The sequence below is a fragment of the Pelobates fuscus genome, chromosome 10 (genome assembly GCF_036172605.1).
Source record: "Pelobates fuscus isolate aPelFus1 chromosome 10, aPelFus1.pri, whole genome shotgun sequence".
In the NCBI taxonomy this organism is placed as follows: Eukaryota; Metazoa; Chordata; class Amphibia; order Anura; family Pelobatidae; genus Pelobates; species Pelobates fuscus.
In genome coordinates, this window is record NC_086326.1 from 48568464 (window position 1) to 48594231 (window position 25768).

Consider the following 25768-nt stretch of genomic DNA (forward strand, 5'->3'; position numbering starts at 1 on the left):
GGCCTGAAAATTCACATATTATCGGGCTCTCAAAAATTAATATTGGTCGATCCCCAAAACATACATACATACATACATACATACATACATACATACATACATACATACATACATATATATATATATATATATATATATAAAGATGTGTACTATAGCGTAACTCCAAAGTAGAAAATGTGCTAACACCAAGAGTGTACCTCACTCACTCAACAATACATACAATAATAAAGTGAATTAGCTAATATGGCTAAACAAGCAACATAAGCTAAAAAGATGGGATAGCACATATAATAACACTATATAAAATAGAAGGTACAACCTTTATACAGGACGTGATCTTGTGTAGATCTAAAGGTTGATAAATAATATATGGTGAATATGTATGAACAAGAAGGTGAATATCCAGGAGGTAGAGAACTTACAAAAGCTATTGATGTTCTGCGCTTATCTCCCTTTAAGGGTATCTGTAACCAATCAATGTGTGATGGGAACGGCAATTCTCTTCGGATATGAGATCCTCAAAATGGATGAAAAAGAGAAATATACATAGAATAGTACTGTTTAAAAAGTCATAAATTTATTGCACTGATTGCACTTACATTCAGGTCGCAATCAGCAAGCATATCTCCACTAACAAGTGGACCAAGATGACAGAATGGATCAATGTTGCAGATGGAACACTGGCTGATCGTACCATATAAAGTGCTAAAAATATATATAAATAAAAAACACAATAATAAAACAAAATAGTAAATAAAAGTCCTTATAAATATTTATTTATAAGGACTTTTATTTACTATTTACTGTTTTTAACAGTACTATTCTATGTATATTTCTCTTTCATCCATTTTGAGGATTTCATATCCGAAGAGAATTGCCGTTCCTATCACACATTGATTGGTTACAGATACCCTTAAAGGGAGATAAGCGCAGAACATCAATAGCTTTTGTAAGTTCTCTACCTCCTGGATATTCACCTTCTTGTTCATACATACTTCACCATATATTATTTATTATCCTTTAGATCTACTCAAGATCACGTCCTGTATAAATGTTGTACCTTCTATTTTATGTAGTGTTATTATATGTGCTATCCCATCTTTTTAGCTTATGTTGCTTGTTTAGCCATATTAGCTAATTCACTTTATTATTACACATATACATACATACATATATATATATATATATATATATATATATATATATATATATATATATATATATATATATATATATATATATATATATATATATATATATAATATGTGTAAAATGTCCAAATAGTTGCACTCCTGTTGTAATAAAATAGAGCCCGGTGCTTGTTAGCAAATATAATAGAACAGAAAATAGCACTCATGGGACTTCAAAAAGTATGGTGAAAAAAATAACTTCGCTTTTATTCAGCAACTGCCACAAAGTATCAACGTTTCAGTTCTTGTGCAGAACTTTCGTTATATATATATATATATATATATATATATATAAAAACAATGATAAAAGACGATAAATACTGAATTATGGGAAATTAAATGTCACTGAGGGCTCGTGGAGAGAGGGGGAAAAAAACATACAAAAAAAAAAATAGACGACCAATGCGCTGCCTGAGATTAGTGGGTTTTTAGTTGAAGTCGATTGCAGCAGGTGCCGATCACAATTGTGACTCTCCTTAATCTCAGACGAACAGGCATGTGTGTCCCAGTTCTGCCTAAGATTTAGGCCTCCAGATTTCGAGGTGATCCATGCATTGTTTTCCATACATTATAGGGAGCAATTGCTTGGATGACATCAACCTCTATGTAGAGACTCTAAAACATGAACTGTCCACTGAAATAGCAGGCAGAAATATATAGGCTAAATATATAGATATACAGACTCACACATCCCTTTCAATTAATTGCTTAGAAGTGCTCCATTTGACATTTGATTAGTTTCAGGATGGAGCATGAAGAAAAGCTGCAGTGCTTGCCATACTTGACCATAGTGTTAATGAGCAAAAAAGCAGATGGAGTTAAAATTATTTCTACTACTTTGTTATGTTGTCAGCAACATAAGAAAACTAACAGCATCAGTGGAAAAACTGGTGCAAAATGAAATTGAGAAAATCCGAGTCAAATTATTTAAAATACTTAAAAAGTTGGCTTTCAGTAATACCCATTGTTATTTCAAGATTCTGCATGTCCATAGTAAGCCGACTCATCGTAAAACAAGTGACAAGTTGGTGGAAGCTAGCTGCTTTATCGGTCTTTGTAGTGCTGGTTATAAATAGCTAACTTAAAACAATGTTACACCAATCTATACCCACTTTTTTTATTTTTTTAGAGAAATACAAATAAAGTAGATTTTATATTTTTTTTTCCTAACATGGCAATCATACTTCTTATCTAGCATTATATGAAAATTTCTGTTAATACAGAATGCATTAAACCTCAATTTTTTTATAGCCCTTAGTGAATAACAGTTGACCAGGCATCTACAAATGTGTGAGGACATGGTCCATTTGATGGAAGCAATACAACTGCAATACAGCTCTAAGCTTAAAGATTCAGTATTAAAGGGACACTCCAGACCCCTAGGAGTGTGACCCATTTCTTTCATTTTACAAAAAGTGCAGATTTAAAGGGACACTATAGTCACCTGAACAACTTTAGCTTAATGAAGCAGTTTTGGTGTATAGAACATGCCCCTGCAGTCTCACTGCTCAATCCTCTGCCATTTAGGAGTTAAATCCCTTTGTTTATGAACCCTAGTCACACCTCCCTGCATGTGACTTGCACAGCCTTCCATAAACACTTCCTGTAAAGAGAGCCCTATTTAGGCTTTCTTTATTGCAAGTTCTGTTTAATTAAGATTTTCTTATCCCCTGCTATGTTAATAGCTTGCTAGACCCTGCAAGAGCCTCCTGTATGTGATTAAAGTTCAATTTAGAGATTGAGATACAATTATTTAAGGTAAATTACATCTGTTTGAAAGTGAAACCAGTTTTTATTTTCATGCAGGCTCTGTCAATCATAGCCAGGGGAGGTGTGGCTAGGGCTGCATAAACAGAAACAAAGTGATTTAACTCCTAAATGACAGTGAATTGAGCAGTGAAATTGCAGGGGAATGACCTATACACTAAAACTGCTTTATTTAGCTAAAGTAATTTAGGTGACTATAGTGTTCCTTTAACCCCTTAAGGACACATGACATGTGTGACATGTCATGATTCCCTTTTATTTCAGAAGTTTGGTCCTTAAGGGGTTAAATAAAAATTTACACTTTTATTAAAATTAAAAAAAACCTGGTTACACCCCCCTTGGCTTTCAAGGAGACAACAGTTCTTGTTATTTCCTGGTTTGGTTAGCTTAGTGGAGTTAAACTCAAGAGGCCGCGATTGCACAGAGCAAGTGCCTTGCAAAGACTTCTCATCGAGCTGCATTGGGAAGTCTGTGATTGGACAGCCATAGAAAGTCTGGACTGGGTTACAAGGAGAGGGCTTGCAAAGGCTTCAGACAATAGATCTGCAGGTTTTGCAAGCCGTTTGTAGCTATAATCCAGATGAAAATACGTATAATTAAATGCATGCAAGGTTTCATTTGGGGTATATCTAGCAAATAGTGATTTTGAATGATTTTGTATTTGTACAGTGGAGTGTCACTTTAAATAAATTTAATGTTCTTCTCTGTAAAATGCCAAAATGGCAAATGCAGTTAATTATTTTTAAAGAGCAGAGATGGCCAACAAGCATAGCTCCAGTTATTGAAGCACTACAACTTCCATTATGCTTTTTTCAGATTTAAGGATTACAAAGCATCATGGATGTACTTCCATAACAACTGGAGATTTACCTTTGTGGCTGCCCCTATATAACAGCATACATACCACATCTTGGCTCCTGAGCAGATCCCTTCATGAATAACATACAAGGGGCTGCATTGATTAGCTTCTTCAGTCGGACGGTGATGTCTTCTTTTGCAGCACTTTCAGGGGCAGAGGTAAAAGAAGCGCTTGCTGCGTGGCGCTGGACCCGCTTCGTCAACTCAGGTGCATGGGCCCCATCTAATCGGTCTATCTTCTGGGAGTTCTAAAGGAAGAAACATTTTTTATTTATTTTTTTTTACCTCGTTTGGAATAATCTATTTTTAAAGGATTAAATGGACCTGACATGGTAACAAATTTTCATGTACTGTAAATTTCACAGTTTACAGTAAAGTACAATATCTTGTCACAAGTCAGAATTTAAAATGCAGTACTACTTCCGCGATCGGTTTGTGATTATACAGAATGGTGTTCAAGCAGAATTTGTAGACATTAATTCAGGGCAGAAATTATTGTGCGTTGTGTAGGGAGAGTGTTTTGCACATAACAGAAGATGTAATAAGATGAAAGTATAAATCCATAAAATTTATGTTACTTGGCAGCTATGTTCAGCCAAATTCTTTATCACCAGAGTTGCACAATGATTATTTTCCATTACACAAATAAACAGGAGAAGCAGATTATTTTGGGCATAATTAGGAAGAGTTTTGAAGACGAGGATTATTAAATCAGGACCTGGATATGAATAGTAACAAGAATGAGAGAAACACAAAAATAGAAAGACAGAACAATTTGATGCAAGTTTTAAAAAACAGACAGTTACATTTAAAGTGCATATGAACATATGCTTATTACTTCCACAAGTCAAAGTAATGGCACGCACACTAGCACAGTCTTTGACAAGGTTAAAATTAACAGAAGCCTGTCCAAACACCTTTTGGTCACCATAAAGTTAATAAATCAACTAATTTCGTATCATGATGATGAACAGACTTCTTGCCTTAAACTCATGGTTACATTTGGATGTTTAAAGAGGGAGGTTTCTGGTTCTGACGCATTTCAAGTCCGGCAGATTGTAACAGCTTTGTCTAAAACAGCATGAGCATTGAAGGAATCCATATAAACCTATCCAAGCCTTTTGTCCTTATCTGCAAGTCTTGGCCTAAACCATCTAATACATACATAGGTAAGCCAGAAAGAAGTACCTGAAAGCCTTACACAAAGCTATGATATGCCTTACACAAAGTTCAATGGATTGCATGATATTGCTACAGTAAAATGGGTAAACAGGACCATACAGCTCTGTTATTGAAATTGCACAGAGGCAATCATGCTATTATTTCCAAAGCACCAAAACATTCTAAAGCACAGGACAAAGAAGACGCAGTTAGACTAAACACAGAATTAAGGTTTAAAAAAAAAAAAAAAACACTTTAAAAACAGATCGATTCACATTTGACCACCTAAAACAACTAGCGCATCTTACCCCTACCGATTTCTTCAGGTATATGCAAATTAGAGACTACGTACAGCAACCACTAGTGCAACAGGCAGCTAGGAGACCACAGACCTTCTTTGAGAGGATGTGTATTAAAGAAACCGCACAACAAGGCCTAATCACCAACCTATACACACACATATGTTCAGAAACGGAGGAATGGGGAACCCGAGCATACACAGACGCCTGGGAAAGAGATCTGGGGGAGGTACTAGAGTGGAGAGAAATCTGGGAAGCAAACAATTCAGTGTCCATCTGCGTATCCCTTCAAGAACAGGCATATAAAACGATGCTTAGATGGTACACCACACCGGACAAACTGCATTGCATGAAACAAACACCAACTGATACCTGTTGGAGGGGATGCGGCCTTAGGGGGACATACATTCACATGTGGTGGGAATGCCCCCAAGCGCAATCCTTTTGGACAAAGATATATAACCTGATTAAAATAATTTTTCATAGAGCGCCCAACTTAAACCCCTGAACATGCTTGCTTAGTAGATCTTTAGATGACTGGACAAGGAGAGAACAGAAACTGATCCATAAGATCACTCTAGCCGCCAGGAGAGCGATAGCGCAGACTTGGCTACAAATACAAATGCCACCAATTCGGAGGGTCATATCCAACATAAAAGAGGTATATCTAATGGACAACTTGACCGCCCGACTAAGAGGGACCATGACCAGCTTCGACAAATTGTGGGACCCATGGCAGAACAGCGATCTCTCTGACGAAATGACATCCACCCGACCCCCGTGAGACAGGGGTAGGAGCTACATAAGGACCCCTCAGAGGAAACCTCACATAAGGCCACACTGCACGGGACTGACGCATAACCACACCACTCTTCCCTCCCCCTCACTTTTCTCTAGCTAACCCTCTATACTTTCTTCTACTCTATGCTCTTTTACTTTTTTCTTGATTCATAATATCGTGGTGGAGCCCGGGAACCGAACCTTACATAATTAGCAAATTGGACGACCCCGGGCCGGTCCGGGTACACTACACAAGGGACGGGCGACGAGTTCCCTCCCGACCAAAACCTTTACCATACAATAATATTAGCTACATTGTGCTAAATAATGTAGGACACCACCCGCTACTGCACAGTGTGATAAACAATAACCACAAAAAGTGCACCGTCCTGTTGTAACAAGAGCTTGTCTTATTAAACGGGGATGCAACATAAAGGGAACGCAAGGGGAATGAGAAATCTCGCTACAGTATGCACCCCTACTGCATTGTACCAATTGTGTAATGTTAACGACGAGATGAGCACACAGGAAGTATGTTATGTTATGTCTAATAAATGGAAAAACCCTTGACGAGTAGCTAGACAAGCCTACTACTAATGTTTTGTGGGATACGCATTGAGCGATCATGTGTATAACAGTGTTCAAATATGTTGGAAATTAATAGGCTTTTGCACAAGCCATGTTTGCTTATGTTATCAAACTACCCTGGTCAAGATGGAAAAATAAAAAAATAATAAAATAAATAAATTTAAAAAAACCATATCGATTAAAAACATAAATTAAACATGTACAAAATGTCTAAGAAAAGGAAAAATAGAAAATCCTTCAGCATGGCCATTAGAGGGAGGAAAAGAGCCATTAATGATCAAGTTAAAAGCAGAGAGAGGAAGCAGAGTTCTAAACTTCATGTTTTCTTGCTACATATACTAGAACTTTTGGCAAAATATCAGCCATTCGCAGACAAACTAAAATTTAAATCGTCACATGGAATGCTCTAACCTGGAATTAACATAGGTACCAACTGGATTGCAATCAGTACAAGAGAAAAGAATATGTAATGCTTAGGTAAAAGATTTAAAGGAAAATGATACAAGCAAAGAAAATTAGATATCAAAAGCAAAGTAAAAATAAATCACTTAACTCTACCCCTCCCCATTGATTACATGGGTTACCGAATAGGCGGATACGCTTTTTAAATACAACCAACCGTTCTATTTTACTGATTAAATTTACACATGCTTGTTTATAAATTCTTTTGACTTCATTACAAAACATGATGGCATTTGTGAATTACCTTTTTTTCCACAACCATCTGTGTAATGGTTACGTCACCAAAGAATAATGACTACTGTTTACATGTACTGCAGTATGGCTCATAAAAAAATATAGAAAACATTGTTTCTCTTTACAATCTGTTTCTTACCTTAAAAAACAAAAATGTTGGCACAGAGGTAATTTCATACTTTTCCGACACTTCTGGAACGGCTTCTGCTTCAAGCTTCAAAATAAGAAGGAAAAAGGGGGGGGTGGGTAGATTGTAATGTTTCAGTCATTTTATTTTCATGTCCTTTTTATGGCTTATGTTTATAAAAGCCTCGCAGGGATACTTGGCATGTTTAAAAGGAGTTCAATGCAAAAGTTTGCAAGTCATTTGCATTTAAATGAGACTCACTGGGCTGCCCTGTCATCCACTGAGCTTGCACTATGACAAAACAGGTTCAAGGGTTCTTATTTTGTTGCACATTTCAAAAGATGCCTGGAGGCTGCAAATAAAATTTTTGGTGCACTAGTGACCTAGTAAATTTTCAATCATATGCAGCTACCACTATATTGAAATCCATAAATCACTGACCCCAGTTATGTCATGATTACAGTGCTTATTTTCTGCCCACAGCAATTCTAGCTGTTTGCTCTATTGACTAATTTCGAGAGGCAGTACATCAAGACTGACATTTGCAGCTCTCTGCAAATTATGAAGCAAAAAAAAGGAGTATTTCTTCAATAAACTATTGATGTCCGGGAAATTTTACACTTAACCCTTGCTCGGCAGCTGGATACCAGGCAAGGGTCTAGTTAGAGCAATAACGCTAAGCAATTTTTAAAGACAAATGATAGACAGTTGAAATTAGTCAGTCAAGGAAAACAGGCAATGATGATTAATGTACGCATTTCTATACAGTGAAGTCATAGGTTTTCAAGAAAATCCAAGTTCAAGTAAAGATTTTTCTGCAGCTACCCCTAAATAATCGTACTACCACTACACATACAAATAAAAGTTTTAGTTGGCACAGGTATTTAAAGGTACACATGATTTCATTATACTAAAATTATGTGATTTGCAGAAATGGTCACAGATTATTTTAAAAAAAAAATAATAATTATGTTGTTATAGGTGTTATTTTATTTGGAACAAAATTGTACATGGTTGTTGATACCTAGATACAACTTCGTATCTTAACCATGTCCATGAAGATAGCACTAAGCATAGGCAATGTCATAACTGGATACCAAAACCAAATATCTGTATCCACAGTTAAAGTTTGTAGCAGTGAAACAGCATTCTCTATCCGGTATTGTAGCCGTGTCCCAGTTAGCAGACACCCATTGCTGCTTATCCTTCCTCATAGTGGGAGCCAGAAATCGTAAAATGCCGAATATCACAACATGGAGGAGCTTTTCGACCGTTCTTTATTATAATCAGTTAAAAAAAAAACACTTGTAGCCATCACACAAACCTAGTGGGCAAACATTTGAGCAAAGTTCCTAAACACAAGTGCATCTTTGCATGTAATGCAGAAAAACATTGTATTGAGTAGCTAGAAAATTAGTGAAATGGCTATGTGTGACTTCTTGTTTGTATTCAATTGCTACAATAAAGTTGATCTCTTACCCTGTTGGAAAATATCTCTATGCTGTGATAGTTGGCAATGTTTAGCCAGCTGTTACTATATTTATTCAGCAACACCTAGAAAATTGGACTTACACTGTGCTGCATTAATCTATAAATCTAAGAAGGGCATCATTACACAATTCTCACATGTAAATAAAAAGTACTCCAGTTCTAACAAATTTGCCATGCGTAGCTATGTAGAGACAACCGGATTTTCCAGCAAGAGAAGAATGGAAGAAATGGCTACGGCCATGAGCACTCTGGTAACTTGTCAAACTGTATTAAAACGGTCTGAATAGTTACTGTAGGGCAGCGGCAGGGCATTATTTCTCAATTAGGAATATTACAAAGACTGGCATATTAGGGGCCAATGGAAATATTACAGAGCTTAAAATTTCATGTCCTATACTACTAGCCAGGCCGTAAAACTTACTGCAGGCATTGAGGGCAAATGGCACATTCACCAGATTTTTCACTAGCCAATGGCTACTGAAAATGTTTAGCCCTGATACTCCTGATTTCTTATTACAGATCATATCCTCATAAGTTAATGGATGCAAAAGCAATGATGCACAGGTCCAACTGGTCTAGAAGAGTTTCTAAAAAGCCATAGTTGAGGTATAAGGCTAACTAGTTAGCAACCAGCATTTATGTGGTTATATGGAAGAAAGGCTGTTACATTACTGCAATTGCCACAAACAACACAAATTCAAGATTAATAAAAAATAAAAATAAAATTATAAAAGAAAAGCTTAATAAAATCACCTGATCTACATGGCATTGAGTATTGTAGACTATTTCATTCCCAGATATGGTGCACATCAGCCAGTGATTTATAAAAAAAGAAAAAAAGCTATGGGACTTAGATCAATGTACTTTAACCCTTTGAGTACTGGAGTGGTTTTGCTTTTCGTTTCCCCCCTTCCTACTGGAGGCCAACCATATCTCTGTTCACAGCTTTAATGCATATTATTAGAAAAACTGTATTTCTTTTTAAATGTCATATAGGATTTACTTTGAAAAAATGAACAAAATAAAAAATAAAATAATGTATAAATTGTGGATAAACACACCCAATAATGAGTTCTATTTGAGTTTAAAAGCATCCCAACATGCCTTGGATTTGTATTTATTTTGATAAGCAGAGGAGACACAAATAATTATATATTGTTTTTAAGTGCAATTTGATATTTTATGCCTATGTGTGCAACAGCAGTTAATCAGCTCAAAAATACTGAAACATAGGTTTTTTGCTTTCTTTAAGTAGACACAAGATGGTAGTTTATCACGTCAGTGTGAAAGCTTGTATTAAGTTTTTTTGTTTTTTTTCTTCACAGACATATTGCACAGTGACTGCAGATTTTACAAACTGAGTATGTGTCAAAACAGCATAATATCCCAAGGTTTATTCAGCCACTTCTTCATAGAATTAAAAAATAAATTATATAAAATTTATATTTAAAAAACAAAAAAAACAAGGTTTAGGGTTTTGTTTTTTTAAATCTACTTGTCCAAGAAACTAAAAAGGCCCGATCTACTTGTCCTGACAAAATAATTTCAGTTTGGAGTTCCTGCCTAGAGCGCTGCACAATGAAAGGGTTATTCAATAAACTTTTTTGTGAATTAAATCCAAATGGAATAATTAAGACAAACACAACTTTTGAGTTTTTCCATTCATCTAGAGTGCCGAAGAGTTGCCTTCCTCTGGTATGGAGCATGTCTCTGCTATTTCACTGCCATTTAAAAGTGAAATGACTGTTTCTGTAGCCCTAGTCATACCTGCCCTGACTGTGACTCACAGAGCCCACATGAGCAAAAAAAAAAAATTCATGTTGGCTGCTCCTTTAAAGACATTGTGGTACTGTGTATTTGGCAATGAACAGACCACAATGTTTGAGGACTATTACATGAAGTAAATGCTTGGTTTTTTTTGTAACAGTCCTGCAACATTTGTTACTAAAGAGTTCTTTTTGGGGAGGGAGAAGGAAGGGAGGTTTTCTTTGTCATTTCTTAATTTCTGAAAGGCTGCAAATGCAGGTACATGGAGTCATGTAGCTGGTTAGATGATTATCTGCATTAGCACACCAAGCGCTAAAGCTCCTTTACTGATATAATGAAATCAGGGAGTTGTATTACAGAAGCAGTTAGTGATCATTTAGGTCATACCGCTATTCTCACCAACCAGAAGAAGCAGCTGTCACACTGCTGAGCGTTACTCTGGCAACCAGAATGTGACAAGCTTTTACTGGCTGGAGAAATCGGGGAGAGAGTATGAAGACATGTTTTAAGGAACACACAAAAAAAATATATATATTTTTTCATTTTTTATTATTATTTAAATTGCATTTGCTACTTTGAATTTAAAGGGAAACTATAGTCACCCAGACCACTTAATCTCACTGAAGTAGTCTGGGTGCAGTGTCCCTGTCCCCCTTAGTCCTGCAATGTAAATCACTGCAATTTTTGAGAAACTGCAATAATTACATTGCAGAACAAAGACTGTCTCTAGTGGCTGTCAATAAGACATCACTACAGGCACTTACTGGTGGATAAAGGACTCAGCATGGAGACATCCAGTGTCAGTAAAATCCTCATAGGAAAGCATCTAATCAATGCTTTCCTATGGGGAGTACCTAATGCGACTGCGACTTCCCCCCCCTCAGATGAGGTTAGAGGAGGCGGAGCTCCAACCCAGTGCTGAGGGACATTGGTGCTGGAATCGATTAAGTGACTAAAGGGTTTTTTAACCCTGAAGGAGAGGGGGGACCAGAGGGCTCTATAGTGTCAGGAATGCATATTTGTATTCCTAACACTATAGAATCTCTTTAATTAGCTTTGTTCTCCCTTGGTTCATTTTTTTTTTTTTTAATTGCTATAAAACTAAAGTCCAAAGCAGACTTTATTTGCAAAGGACTGAGCAACATTTCAGTTTGGCAATAGAGCTTTCCAACAGCTGGACAAACTCTTCACAGCACCCAATACACCTACAGTGAGGTTGATTCTGATTACATTGTCGAATCAGATGCTTCTCATAGAAAAGCACTGAGGACACACGCTGTATGTGCAGCAATCTCCATGATCCATCAATCTAATGGGTTCTTAATCAGATGTTTCTTTAGGAGAAGAATTATAATAGATGACAATAAATGTGAAAAATCCTTTGAAAATTGTAGGATGAAAGGAGGAGAGTAGAAGATGTTCTACTGGCTGTCTGACAATCACTGGAGGCATGTTTTGGACAGTTATCATTTCTCAGAACAATGCCTTACACGGTCCTAGTAAAGAAGCAGCATCTATACACCGATATCACTACATTAAGATGTGATGGTTTTGGCGCTTAGAGTGTCCCTTTAAATGAGTAGGGACCTATTTTAGCGTGTTTCAAATAAACTCCTTAACCCCTTAAGGACCAAACTTCCGGAATAAAAGGGAATCATGACGTGTCACACACGTCATGTGTCCTTAAGGGGTTAAAGGGACACTCCAGGCACCCAGACCACTTCGGCTCATTGGAGTGGTCTGGGTGCCAACTCCCACTACCCTTAACCCTGCAAGTGTAATTATTGCAGTTTTTTTTTAAACTGCAATAATTACCTTGCAGGGTTAAGTCCTCCCCTAGTGGCTGTCTATTAGACAGCCACTAGAGGGACTTCCTGCTTCATAGCACAGGTTTTCTGTGCTAGAGCGTCGCTGGACGTCCTCACGCTGTGTGAGGACCTCCAGCGTCGCTCTACTCCCCATAGGGAAGCATTGAAATTAATTTTCAATGCTTTCCTATGGGGTGCGCTAATGCGCATGCGCGGCATTGCCGCGCATGCGCATTAGGTCTCCTCGGCCGGCGGGCGAGATCAGTCTCGCCCACCGGCCGACGTAAGTAGAAGGAGGAGCGGCGGGGGAGGAGGAAGCAGCGACGTGGGACCTGTCGCTGCCCCTGGTAAGTCACTGAAGGGGTTTTCACCCCTTCAGCAACTGGGGATTGGGGGGTGGGAGGGAGAGGGACCCTCCAGTGCCAGGAAAACGGATCGTTTTCCTGGCACTGGAGTTTCCCTTTAAGGACACAACTTCTGTAATAAAAGGGAATCATAGCAGAATATTTCCGTCATGTGTCCTTAAGTGGTTAATTCTGCACAATTAAAGAACTCATCTTCCAACACTACAGATTATCAGTATGAGAATCCATTACCTTGCTGTAGCTAGCAGATCTTGTGTAAATAAAATTGTAACATTTTTCTCCCTGCCAGTCAAGAATGAAGAAAATATATCCCTTGATCAGTGTGATAAACTGCATAGTAGCATCATGGATAATTTCTCCCTAATTACTGACTGCCTGTGTAGAAACTGTAGCAGCCATATTACTATTCAGTCTCAATTCTGTAACTCCCAGTGAACCAGAATATTGGAAAAAGAATGTGGAAATCTGACAGTCAGCACAAGGGGCATGGTCCCTTTAACACGCAGCTGCCCTTACTATTATGACCCTTAATACAAATAGGGGTGTGTAGACCACATGCTCTCAGCCCCGGCCATGTCCTTATGGTACCAGCCATGAACTACATGTCCCGGGCATTGGGCAATACAAATTCAACAGCCCTGTCTATTATTTAGAGCTGATATACTAAGCTATATTGTCTAGACTGTGGGACTATTGACAGTCAGGTTACCTTGATTGATTACTCTCCCACTGCCTTCTGCATAATTCCTCCTACCCTATGACCTTACTTTCTCACTACATGACAGCCATTGCTCCAAAACAACTTTTCTCTTCCAAATTCTCTAATTTCTTTACTTTTCTCCTTGTTACCTGCATGTGTTTCTCTACTTCACTTCATGTTTATTTCAGTGAACTCAGTCTGCCTTTCTCAGTGTATCTATCTAGCACTAAATCTAAATATGTACATATAACACACCGTATGCTTGCTTGTTTCTCACTGTGTGATTGTCTAACTTCATCGGTCATTGTGTGCCTCCCTCTCTCTCACTCCAAGAGAACAAAAACTTATCTGTGCCTGACAGGCACATACATATGCCACATCACATGTGACTTCTAGCTAAACATCATATTTGGCCTTAACTCGTTTGAGATAAAACTGTCATTTAAATTGACACTCCAGACCACTATAGCACTTTAGCTTGCTGAAGAGCTTTATTAGTGAATAGTGTGTCCTCTTTTTTCTTAATTTTATAAGAAGTGCAGATTTCAATAGAAATGTAAAACGTTTATAAAATAACCCCAGGCATTCAAGAATACAGGTTCTGTTACTTCCTGGTTTGTTTAGCTCAGTGGAGTTAAACTCAAGAGTCAGCAATTGCTTAGAACACCTGCCTTGCAAAGACTTCTAATTGAGCTGCATTGGAGTGTCTGTAAGCTACAGAAAGTCTGGTTTGTGAAAGAAGGAAAGGGCTTGCAAAGGGAGAAACCCAACACTGAACTGCAGCTTTTGCAAGCAAAATTTAGATACATCCACAATGAAAAAAAATGCTTTATTAAATGCATGCACGTTTTCATTTGGGTATATCTACTAAACATTGATTTTTAGTTTTGTATTTGGGTAGTGGAGGGTCCCTGTAATGGCAAGATTGCTTATAAAATATGTTTTTACACGGAGGATAAACTTCCCTTAGGCTTCCATTAAGAGTTGATTAAATAATCAATGTTAGCATGTTTCCATACCCGTACAAATGTGACTTGAGGCTGGTCCTTTGCCAATTCTTCCATCACTTCGTTCATTTGGGAGCATTGTGGAGCCCATGGTGCCCAGAAATGCACAACTAAGAGTGAACTAAGAATATAAAGAAGAAAAAAAAGAGAGAGAGAGAAATAAAAACATGATTTAAATTGATATTTTATTATATTTTCTTTGTACATTTGAAAGAAATGTAAACCTAGCAGTTCTCTATATTGTTTTCTACTTGTGCTTAAAGTAGCTTTGCCATTTTGCGGGTAATTTGAATAGCTCCTGGGGTGCATTATCTTCCAGGAGGTCACGTCAATGCATTATTCCTAGACAGCATTATCTATAAACCAACTCTTACAATGCATGAGAAAAAGTCAGTCTAGCAGCTGCTGTGGGAACTGACAAATGTTGATGGCGAAATAATTAACTTCACCCATTAGACAAAAAGTTATCCGTAGTTTTGTCTTATGATCTTGTTTGATTGTGGTTTAATTTAAAAAAATGTAAATCACAGTCATGAATATTTCAGAAAGATTCTATTTCACAAAATACTGAAAAGTAATAAAGCCACTTTCAGTCAGTCAGTTTTCAAAGACTAAGAAATACAAACATTTAAAGGGACACAACACCAACAAAGCATTAATACATTTCTGGGTTTTGGCATCATTAATGTGTGGTATTTTTTGCAGGCTGAAATTTTTTTTTCAAATAAATCCAAAAATGTTTTGCAAATTCTGTCTTTTTTCTGGAATGAGGGTATATGGATAATGGTACAGCTTCTACACTTTTTGTCCCCCCAAAATTACAAAGACTTAAACAATATAATACAACAAATTAAAGGGTTACTTCAACCAAACAAGTGTCTTCATAAAGCGATAAATAAAAAACAGTAACCCCACTTTTGATTATAGATGGCAGATATTCACAGAATGTACATTATCCACGCCAGAAGATTTTTTTACAATTCGCCTATTTCTGTTTTAAACCATTTATGAATGGTTTGACAACTTACCTGGGTTCACCAGGCACCACCAGCCGCTCCTGACAAATAAGCTGGACCAACACAGCCGACCTTAGCTGAGTGGAACGAACAAAAGCTCCTTGCAGGAGGGAAATGGTGCCCGGAAGACCACAGGTAAGTTATCAAACTGTTTGACTACTTACCCTGAGAGTGTGCTGGGCACTCACGACACTTTATCCACTACAGTGGGCTTGAAATGTACCTTAAACCCTTTTAGGACTAGTGGCAGTGTATGTGATCACAACATTCCAGTCCTTAAAGGACCACCATAGGCACCCAGGCCACTTCAGCTCAATGAAGTGGTCTGGGTGTCAGGTCCCCCTAGTTTTAACCCTGCAGCTGAAAACAGAGAATTGCAGGGTTAATCCAGCTTCTAGTGGCTGTCTCCCTGACAGCCACTAGAGGCCGCTTCCGTAATTTACACGGAGTAAATCGCACTTATTTGACGCTGGACGTCCTCACGGAGTCCAGCGTCAAAAAAGATCCCCATAGGAAAGCATTGAGTAATGCTTTCCTATGGGCAGGTTTGAGCGCATGCGCGCCTCTGGACGCGCATGCGCGCCTCTGGACGCGCATGCGCGCCTCTGGACGCGCATGCGCGCCTCTGGACGCGCAGGCGCGCCTCTGGACGCGCAGGCGCGCCTCTGGACGCGCTTGCGCGCCTCTGGACGCGCTTGCGCGCCTCTGGACGCGCTTGCGCTTGCGCGCCTCTGGACGCGCTTGCGCGCCTCTGGACGCGCATGCGCATTTGGCTCCACTCGGGATCCGACGTCGATGGAGGAGAGGTTACCACTGCAGAGGGAGCCCGGCGCTGGAGCATTGAGTAATGCTTTCCTATTGACAGCTTGAATGCACGCGCGGCACTTGCCGCGCATGCGCTTTCGGCTCCGCTGACGTCAGACGGGGGAGCTGATGTCGGCAGGGGAGGAGAGGTCACCAGCGCCGAGAGCGCTGGAATAAGGTAAGCTGCTGAAGGGGTTTTAAGGAGGGGGACCCTGAAGGTGGGGGCAGCCTCAGGGCACTATAGTGTCAAGAAAACCGCTTTGTTTTCCTGACACTATAGTGATCCTTTAAAGGTAAGCAAATAAATGGTTAATTAACCCTTTATTCCCCACAGAGCAGGGCCCTAGTCACTGCTCTATAGCGTGGGGAATACATATTTGTGTTCCTAACGCTATAGTGTTCCTTTAACATCCCTGATGGGTTATCCTAGTCATTTAGTGACAATAAGGTTGTACACTGATGTTAATGCTACATGTGCAAGACAATCTGTATTTGCATACGATCTACAAATAACAAATTTCCACGACTGGAACTTATTTTAAAGCTTCATCACATTTGCCTACTAGAGGAGCTGTTCATCAATAAGTATTGATCAGCATAACTCCTTTCGGTCTCATGACTATGATGCATGTCTCAAGTTAAAATTCTGACATTATCAACATTATCGGCAGAGCACTTGATCACTATACCTAAATTATAGTTCTGTGCAGATGCAAGTCATATGTTTGGAGTATTCAGGAATCAGAAATGTCATCCTATCTTCCCACCCTTCCAGCAACTACTTGTGGCTGCAAAAAAATCTTAACTCGTCCCAGACCAGTTAAAATGCCACTGCCCATAGGAGAGTGTAAATTTGAGCCATGGTATACAGCAACACAGAAGCCAAGAAATCCATTAATGACACAGAAATGATAACTATAACAGATTTTTTGAGGGAGGCAGAAGGACCTGCCTACAAAGTTGTATTCCTGGCACATATAGTATCCCTTTAAGCAAATAAACAGGGGATGGTAAAAGGGAACTTCATACACAGTAAACACTTTAGAACGGCACTGTTACCATACCCTGCAAAATGAGTATTCCATAGAGATAAAAATCTTTACTTAATAATCATAATACATCTCAAGCAATACCATTGTCTAAGGCAGAAAAATCAATAGACACGACTTAGTAGGCTCTTATATTAAACCTTTACTAAAGGATACTTAGAAATACTTAATGCATCCTGTAGGGCTGCAATTAATTTAATATAGCCTAGACGCAGGTGTAGGCAACCTTCGGCACTCCACATGTTGTGAGACTACATTATTATTATTATTATTGCCATTTATATAGCGCCAACAGATTCCGTAGCGCTTTACAATATTTTGAGAGGGGGGGGATGTAACAATAAATAAGACAATTACAAGAAAACTTACAGGAATAATAGGTTGAAGAGGACCCTGCTCAAATGAGCTTACAGTCTATAGGAGGTGGGGTATTAGAAACATTAGGATAGGAAATATCAAGTAGGAGTGAAGCAGAGCTGGAGGAGAGAGCAAAGCACTATCCCATAGGGACAGGTATGTAAGGGAGAGATTACTCTGGGAGGCCATACGCTTTCCTGAAGAGATGGGATTTAAGGCCCTTCTTAAATGATTGAAGACTAGGGGAGAGTCTGATGGCAGTAGGCAAGTTATTCCATAGGAGAGGAGCCGCCCGTGAGAAGTCCTGCAAGCGTGAGTTGGCCGTACGGGTGCGAGCAGCGGTCAGGAGGTGGTCGCGGGCAGAGCGGAGGGTACGAGGAGGGGCATACCTCTGGATCAGTGAAGAGATATAAGAGGGGCTGGAATTGTTCAGTGCTTTAAATGTATGGGTTAGCACTTTGAATTGACTCCTATAGGATACAGGGAGCCAATGTAAGGACTGGCAGAGGGGCGAGGTGTGAGAGGACCGACTGGATAGGAAAATCAGTCTAGCTGCAGCATTCATTACAGACTGTAGCGGGGCAGTACGGCTTTTGGGGAGACCAATCAGGAGAGGGTTACAGTAATCCATGCGGGAAATTACTAGAGCATGGACAAGCTCCTTGGTAGCATCTTGCGTAAGAAAGGGGCGGATGCGGGCTATGTTTTTGAGTTGGAACCTACAGGACTTGGCAACAAACTGGATGTGAGACTCAAAGGTGAGACCAGAGTCAAGTATGACGCCAAGACAGCGCGCTTGTAGGGATGGACTTATGTGGATATCACTGACTTGAAGGGAGAGTGAGAGAGGAGGATCAGTATTAGGTATTAATCAGTATTAGTATGCTTTGCTAGCATTATGGCTGTAAGCGCATTAAGGGAGATGTAGTCCCACACCATCTGGAGTGCCGAAGGTTGCCTACCCGTGCTAGAAAGTCAATATTCCATGAATATCATTTATAATAATACATGATTAACCTGCTAAGTGTAGGTTAACCATCGCAAACTGTACAAAATACATGTATATCTGATTATAACTGTGTTTCCTATAAGGCGTACAAACAGTCCAGTTATTTAAGCATTTCCCAAGTAATTTCCAATGAGAACACAGACACATTCTGGACTATTTGCGCTTTCTTTGAAGACTGACAGGGAGAGAACCAAGGGTTTAAGAAACCTAAATATGTATAAAGATTTGGAGAATGTGAGAGCCATCAGCTAAATTGGGATGATGCCCCTTCTGGACAGGGAAAAGCAACCTTTGGCACTCAATATGTGGTGGACTACATCTCCCATAATGCTCTTATAGCCACCATGCTGTCAAAACACCATTGGAGATATAGTCCATAATACCTGGGTATCACAGGTTGCCCACTCCTGCCCTAGGAGAATGTCACAGCAATGGCCTCATTCCCCCATGGTGACCCTGCTCTGCCCCTCCAGCAGCACACCTAGCCAGGAGCAATACAAGGAGGGCAGTATGGTCACTGAAGCTCTGGGAGACACTCAGCTGTCACGTACTTTCCAGCTTTCTGCAGCAGCTCCTCAAACTGACTGGGAGAGCCGGCCTCTACCACCACCGCCGCCGCCATGTTGCCTGGAGCAATGAGGAATCTAGCGCCGAGCTAGTCGATCTGCGTTCGATCAGTGCGGGCGCGCGATTAGGTGTCACTGACACTTCCGCAAGCCATGACTCCAGACCTGACGAACAGAGCGCGGAGAAATCGATTGTACGGGAGCGCAGTGGGACAAATTTACTCGCTGAGAATAAAACGCGCACTAAGCACAGCAACATAAGTAGATTATAAAGTAGAAATTAGCAAGGAATGTTTTTTTATTTTATTTTATTTTTTATCTCAGTGGTCAATCTATTAAGATAGCCTGTTTAAGAAGTAGCTGTTTGTAAAATAATATAAAATAAATAAATAAAATGAAACAGATGTAAATACAAAGTTTACACAAAAATAAAAAACAAAGGTTATAAATTATGTTATAATAATGAAATAGAAATATTTTTATACAGTTTTATATATATATATATATATATATATATATATATATATAAAAATATATATATATATATATATATACAAATATATATATATATACACTCTCTCTCTCTCTCTCTCGGTAAGCAATGAAAAGTAAACATTTTTGAGTAATACTTTTTTTAAAATTATTTCACGGGTATAATTTTATTTTCAAAATGTTACTTTTCATTATTTGTGTAAATTTTGTTTTATAGCAGTCCAGGTTTTGTTTTTTTAAAGATATTTTGCAAGCCCTAACTTACTTTGAGCAGTTGTTTACACATTCCGCTTATATTACCAGATGTTTTTAATTTGGTTACCCACAATGCCTAATGAGTGGATTTGGGACACTGTAAGCACTAAATCAGCTTTAGCTTATTTAAGTGATTTTGGTGTATAGCATAGATCAGGGGTCCTCAAACTCCAGCCCCCCAGATGTTGCTGAACTACACCTCCCATGATTTTCTGGCTATCTATGTAATTCAAAGAATCATGGGAGTTGTAGTTCAGCAACATTTCTGGGGCCAGAGTTTGAGGACCCCTGGTATAGATCATGCCCCTGCAGTTTCACTGCCCAGTTCTCTGCCATTTAAGAGTTCAATCACTTTGTTTATGTAGCTCTAGCAACACTTCTTCTGCCCGTGACTAACACTTCCTGAAAAAGAGCCGACATCTCTAGGTTCCCATATTGCACAGTGTGTTTACTTTAGAAGTTATAATCTCCTGCCCGGTAATAGCCTGCAACAGCCTCATATGTATGATTAAAGTTGCACTGTCCTATTGTGGTGGAATCTCGGTAAAAATAAATTTAGTAGGCCGAGATTACCACGTGGCATGTGTACGTGCATATGCTGACGTATCGATCAGTTGGTTGCACGAGGCAAGATACGATCAGTAGTGTACGGAGCATGTGCAAGAATACAGGATGTAGTATTCCCCTCCTCCATTGTGCTGGACAAGCCATGCGGTCAAGCAGGAAGTTAATTCTTACTTGTATTGATTGGTCAAGAGAATGTGCGGGTGGAGCTTAATATGGGAGGAGTTATGTGCCTATATAAGGAGCCTGCACTATTGTCCGGGGCTCAGAACTTGTGGTATTTTGGTGACGCTAGTCCCTCTGAGTCCCGATCGGTGATCCAATAAAGAATCTCTTCCTTCCTGAAGAAACCTGTGTCCATCTCTCTGTGCTTCGCTTCCGTCAGTTTCTCCGGTATCATTTGGTGCATTGGCCGGGAAGCTCATCGTTCAACGGTAGCTGAGAGGCAGAGGCGTGAGACGGTCTATCTTTGCCCACGTTCTCTACGGCTGCACCCCTGAACTTCTGCGTGGACCTCCCTTCGTCTCGGCGCCACTGGTCTGTTGTCCAGGAGATCATCGGCCTCTACGTGAGAAGTGCTGGGGTGTCCCCGTCAATGAGTGTGAACTCAGGTTCAGGAACGAGGAGGTAAGACAACTGCTGTTTTAGACGGCAGACCCACTAGGGGTATACCGATTGTGCGGTAGGCCCATAAGGGGTTATTTGTGTATGGAATCTGCCCCCTCTGTCGGAGGGAAGGAGCGAAGGCGCACCGCTCAATCGAACGCTCTTTAGTCAGACCGTTTGATTTGGTTAGTCAGGCGGGGTCCTGTGTAAATAGCCCTAGCCGGACACCGGTGTCTTGTCTAGACTAGCGTTCTAGGGTGTATATTACGTTCGCTAGGTCGGAGGGACCGGGAGACTAAGCGGCGCCTGTGTAAATTCGGTTCGCTAGCTCTCAACCTATCTTGGCTAAGTGGGAAGGCGTGTAAATTTGGAACCCACTAGATTTTTGATAGTAATCGACTAAGAGGCGCCTGTGTAAATTCGGTCCTCTAGCTCGCTATATGTGGTGCTTGGGCAGTGTGGCTAACCAAAACGGGTGTATATAGTTTTAGGTAGTCCATCAAGGTACTGGCCAATAGTTTAGTTGGGAATTGTAAATGTGATAAAGATTGTTTAGTAAAGTGTATATCTTGTTAGATAGCGCGAGCTCAGCCGTCTAGCGAGAGTGTTAATAGTGTGTTGCTGTATTATAGTGCACGGTACCATAACCCTGTATATTTACTGACACTGTATATAAGTACTAATCATTGTCGTCCATTGCATGTTTAACACCATAACCACTAATAATTGTATTGTGACCTTAACTTGTGCTTTGACCTATGCTAACCGTACTGTAACCGCTATTTGTAAAAGACGATGTTACTGGGGTGTGTTATAGACGGGTAATTCGTATATAGAGAATTATAGCGTGGGTGACTGTATAGTTTCGCCAAAGGGCATAATATTGATTATCTAGTGACTGGTGTAACAGCTGTGTGTGTACGGGAATTCCCTGAGTGTTTATTGTGTTATTGTATACGTTTCACTTGGTAACTGTACCACGTGGTGCTGTTGCCAGAGGAAACGGGTGTGACTGTTGAATAGTACGCGTGCATAGTATTCGTTGTCAACGACGTTCCATTGATAAGTATGGGCGCGTCGCAGTCAACGATTCCGGATCCCTTAGGTTGTATGGTGAAGAATTTTAAAAAGGGATTCAAAACTTGTGATTTTGGGGTTAAAATGTCTCCTGTACGTTTGGTCTCTTTGTGTACTAGGGAGTGGCCTACTTTGGTTGCGACATGGCCGCCACGTGGCAGTTTGGATCCAACTCTGGTACAGCGCTTACACGTGGCTGTATCGGGTAGGCCTGAACTTTACGGCCAGTTTCCTTATATTGATTGTTGGAGACAGGCCGTAAATGACTCGCCAAAATGGCTTCAGACATGCCACGAGGAGCAATGTCGCCTCATGGTAGCTAGGACTTGTTTGTCCACTAGGACTGGTGTTAGGCCCATTTTGGACACGCCCCCTGAGTCCGAGATCCCTTTGCCGCCCCCTTACTTTCCGTTAAGAGGAAGTGACGCAAATGCAGGAAGTCCTGCAACCCTTCCCTCATTACCCTCATCCACTTCCGCTTCCTCCTCCAGTACAGAATCCACCCCCTCTCGTACTAAATCTCCCCTTCCGGAATCAGAGCCAACCCCCATTAGATCCGAATATCCTGATTTGGCGCCACTTCAGACTTCCGGTCAAGCTTCTTCTAGCTCGACTCGAAGTGTTTTATTTACAACCTTTTCCCAAAACCAAGCTCCCACATCCCCATACCCTATTTCTCCCCGACTGGAACCCATAACTGACGCCCCTCCACGTAGCCCCATACAAACCCGACAACTGACCGGTACCCAACAATTAAAACACTATCAGATGCCTCTTCGTCTGAATCCTGGGTCAGCCTATATCGATGCCGCAGGCCAAATGGCACATGCTGACCCAGTCTTCGTATATGTCCCGTTCACGACAACCGATCTCTTAAATTGGAAGACCCACAATTCCTCGTATACTGAGAAACCACAAGCTATGACTGATCTGTTCACCTCAATAGTACAGACACATAACCCGACATGGGCTGATTGCCAGCAGTTATTAATGACTTTGTTCAACAATGAGGAAAGGACAAGAATTAATCAAGCGGCCATTAAAGCGCTAGAGGATAAAGCCCGTACTTTAAACCAAGCCAATCCATCAGCATGGGCCGCAACACATTATCCCAACACCGATCCCGATTGGAATGTAAATGGTGCTGATATGGTTCAACTCAGAGCCTATAGAGACGCTATAATTGCTGGCATGAAAGCCGGAGGAAAGAAAGCCATTAATATGTCGAAGACAGTTGAGGTGATTCAGAAAAGTGATGAAGCTCCCAGTGTCTTTTATGACCGATTATTGGAGGCATACCGCTTGTATACCCCCTTTAATCCGGAAGACGCAGATAATTCCCGAATGGTGAACTCCGCCTTTGTCAGCCAAGCTTACGGAGATATTAAGCGCAAGCTACAGAAGTTAGAAGGGTTTGCAGGTATGTCCATCACCCAACTAATGGAGGTAGCGAATAAGGTATATATGAATAGGGAAACCGAAAGTAAGAAAGAGGAAGAGCGCAAGATGCGTAGAAAGGCAGACATGCTAGCGGTAGCGATCGCAGGCGTAGATAGACGGGGCCCAGATAGAGGCGATAGTAGATGGAGTAGGGAGCCTTTGAGTAGGAATCAGTGCGCGTATTGCAAGGAAGAAGGGCATTGGAGGAACGAATGTCCACAAAGAGAGCAGTACGAGAGAGACCAACCCAGGGCAGGTTACGGAAACTTTAGAGGCAGAGCGAGAGGTAGAGGAGGCCCCGGAGGGAGTAATGGTAATAGAGGGAGCAATGGGAACAGAGGAAGTGTTAGGGAAGATAGGTATATCCCAGCAGCGCAAAGGTCCCGCGATAGAGAAGGCAGGGACTTTGTAGGATTGGCTGACACGGTCATGGAGGACTATTGATACCGACCGGGCTCCATCCCCCTTGGTCGAGCAGAGCCTATGGTCGATGTATCAATAGGGGGAAAAAGGAGTGCGTTCATGATCGACACTGGTGCTGAACATTCAGTGGTGACTAATCTAGTTGCTCCTCCATCTGGAAGGACTATTACTGTAATAGGAGCAACTGGAAGAAGTGCTGAAAAACCGGTTCTTAAAAGTCGACTCTGTACATTGGGAGGCCACGTAGTAAAACATCAATTCCTTTATATGCCTGAATGTCCAGTCCAATTGCTGGGACGTGATATGCTATCAAAATTACAAGCGCAGATTACGTTCCTACCAAATGGAACAACATCCTTAAAGTTTAATGGACCTTCAGGTATTATGACATTATCCGTACCAAAGGAAGAAGAGTGGCGACTTTATACAGCATTGACTAGCCAAAACCCTAGGAGTGATGAGTCCTTATTCAACATACCAGGAGTTTGGGCAGAGAACAACCCACCAGGACTGGCCCGCAATATTCCACCTATTAAAATTGAACTAAAACTTGGGGTTTATCCAGTGAGCCTAAGACAATACCACATCCCGCAGAAGGCTAAGAAGAACATCCAATCTTATCTGGATAAGTTCATACGGTATGGTATCCTAAAATTCTGTACTTCCCCCTGGAACACCCCATTGCTGCCTGTTCAAAAGCCCGGTACAGATGAGTATCGACCTGTGCAGGACTTGAGAGCAGTCAATGATGCGGTTGTTAGTATACATCCAGTTGTACCCAATCCATATAACCTGCTTGCTTTAATTCCGGGCGGGGCTACTTACTTTACAGTCTTAGACCTCAAAGATGCCTTCTTTTGCCTCCGAATTGCCGCAGAAAGTCAATGTATTTTCGCTTTCCAATGGGAGAACGCTGTAACGGGCTCAAAACGCCAAATGACCTGGACAAGACTGCCCCAAGGGTTTAAAAATTCACCTACCCTATTTGGTTCAGCTCTAAGTCAAGATCTACTGGATTTCGAGTCCATCCCAGGAGAGTGTGTATTGTTACAGTATGTAGATGACTTGTTGATAGCAGCAGTTACAAAAGAAATCTGTCAGCAAGCAACGCACGATCTACTACACATTCTCTGGAAGGCAGGATACAAGGTGTCTAGAAAGAAGGCTCAGTTGTGTTTGCCAACTGTCAAATATCTGGGATTCCATATCTCTGAAGGTCAAAGAATTATGGGGCCAGAGAGAAAAGAAGCTGTGTGCCAAATACCGATACCCAAGAATAGAAGACAAGTGCGAGAATTCTTGGGGGCAGCAGGCTTCTGTAGGATATGGATTCCCAGCTACGCGATACTGGCAAAACCTCTGTACGCAGCTATCAAAGGTACAGAGCACGACCCCTTCTTATGGACTCAAGAACAGCAAACGGCATTTGAAGATGTGAAGAAGGCTTTGATGAGTGCCCCAGCATTAGGTCTACCTGATCACACACGACCATTCTACCTGTATGTA

The 25768-nt window shown here is 40.6% G+C and overlaps 1 protein-coding gene across 1 annotated transcript in view; it reads right to left on the reverse strand.

The window, feature by feature from the left end:
* Window positions 1-19529, reverse strand: part of GLRX3 (glutaredoxin 3) — a 34229-nt gene extending 14700 nt beyond the window's left edge. Inside the window, exons 1-4 of the mRNA XM_063435019.1 lie at window positions 19391-19529; window positions 14617-14725; window positions 7479-7553; window positions 3862-4063 (exon numbers count right to left, since the gene is read on the reverse strand). Of these exons, the coding sequence (XP_063291089.1) occupies window positions 3862-4063; window positions 7479-7553; window positions 14617-14725; window positions 19391-19461 (457 nt within the window). The 5' untranslated portion in view covers window positions 19462-19529. The remainder of the gene's footprint in view (window positions 1-3861; window positions 4064-7478; window positions 7554-14616; window positions 14726-19390) is intronic.
* Between the last annotated feature and the right edge of the window lie 6239 nt (window positions 19530-25768).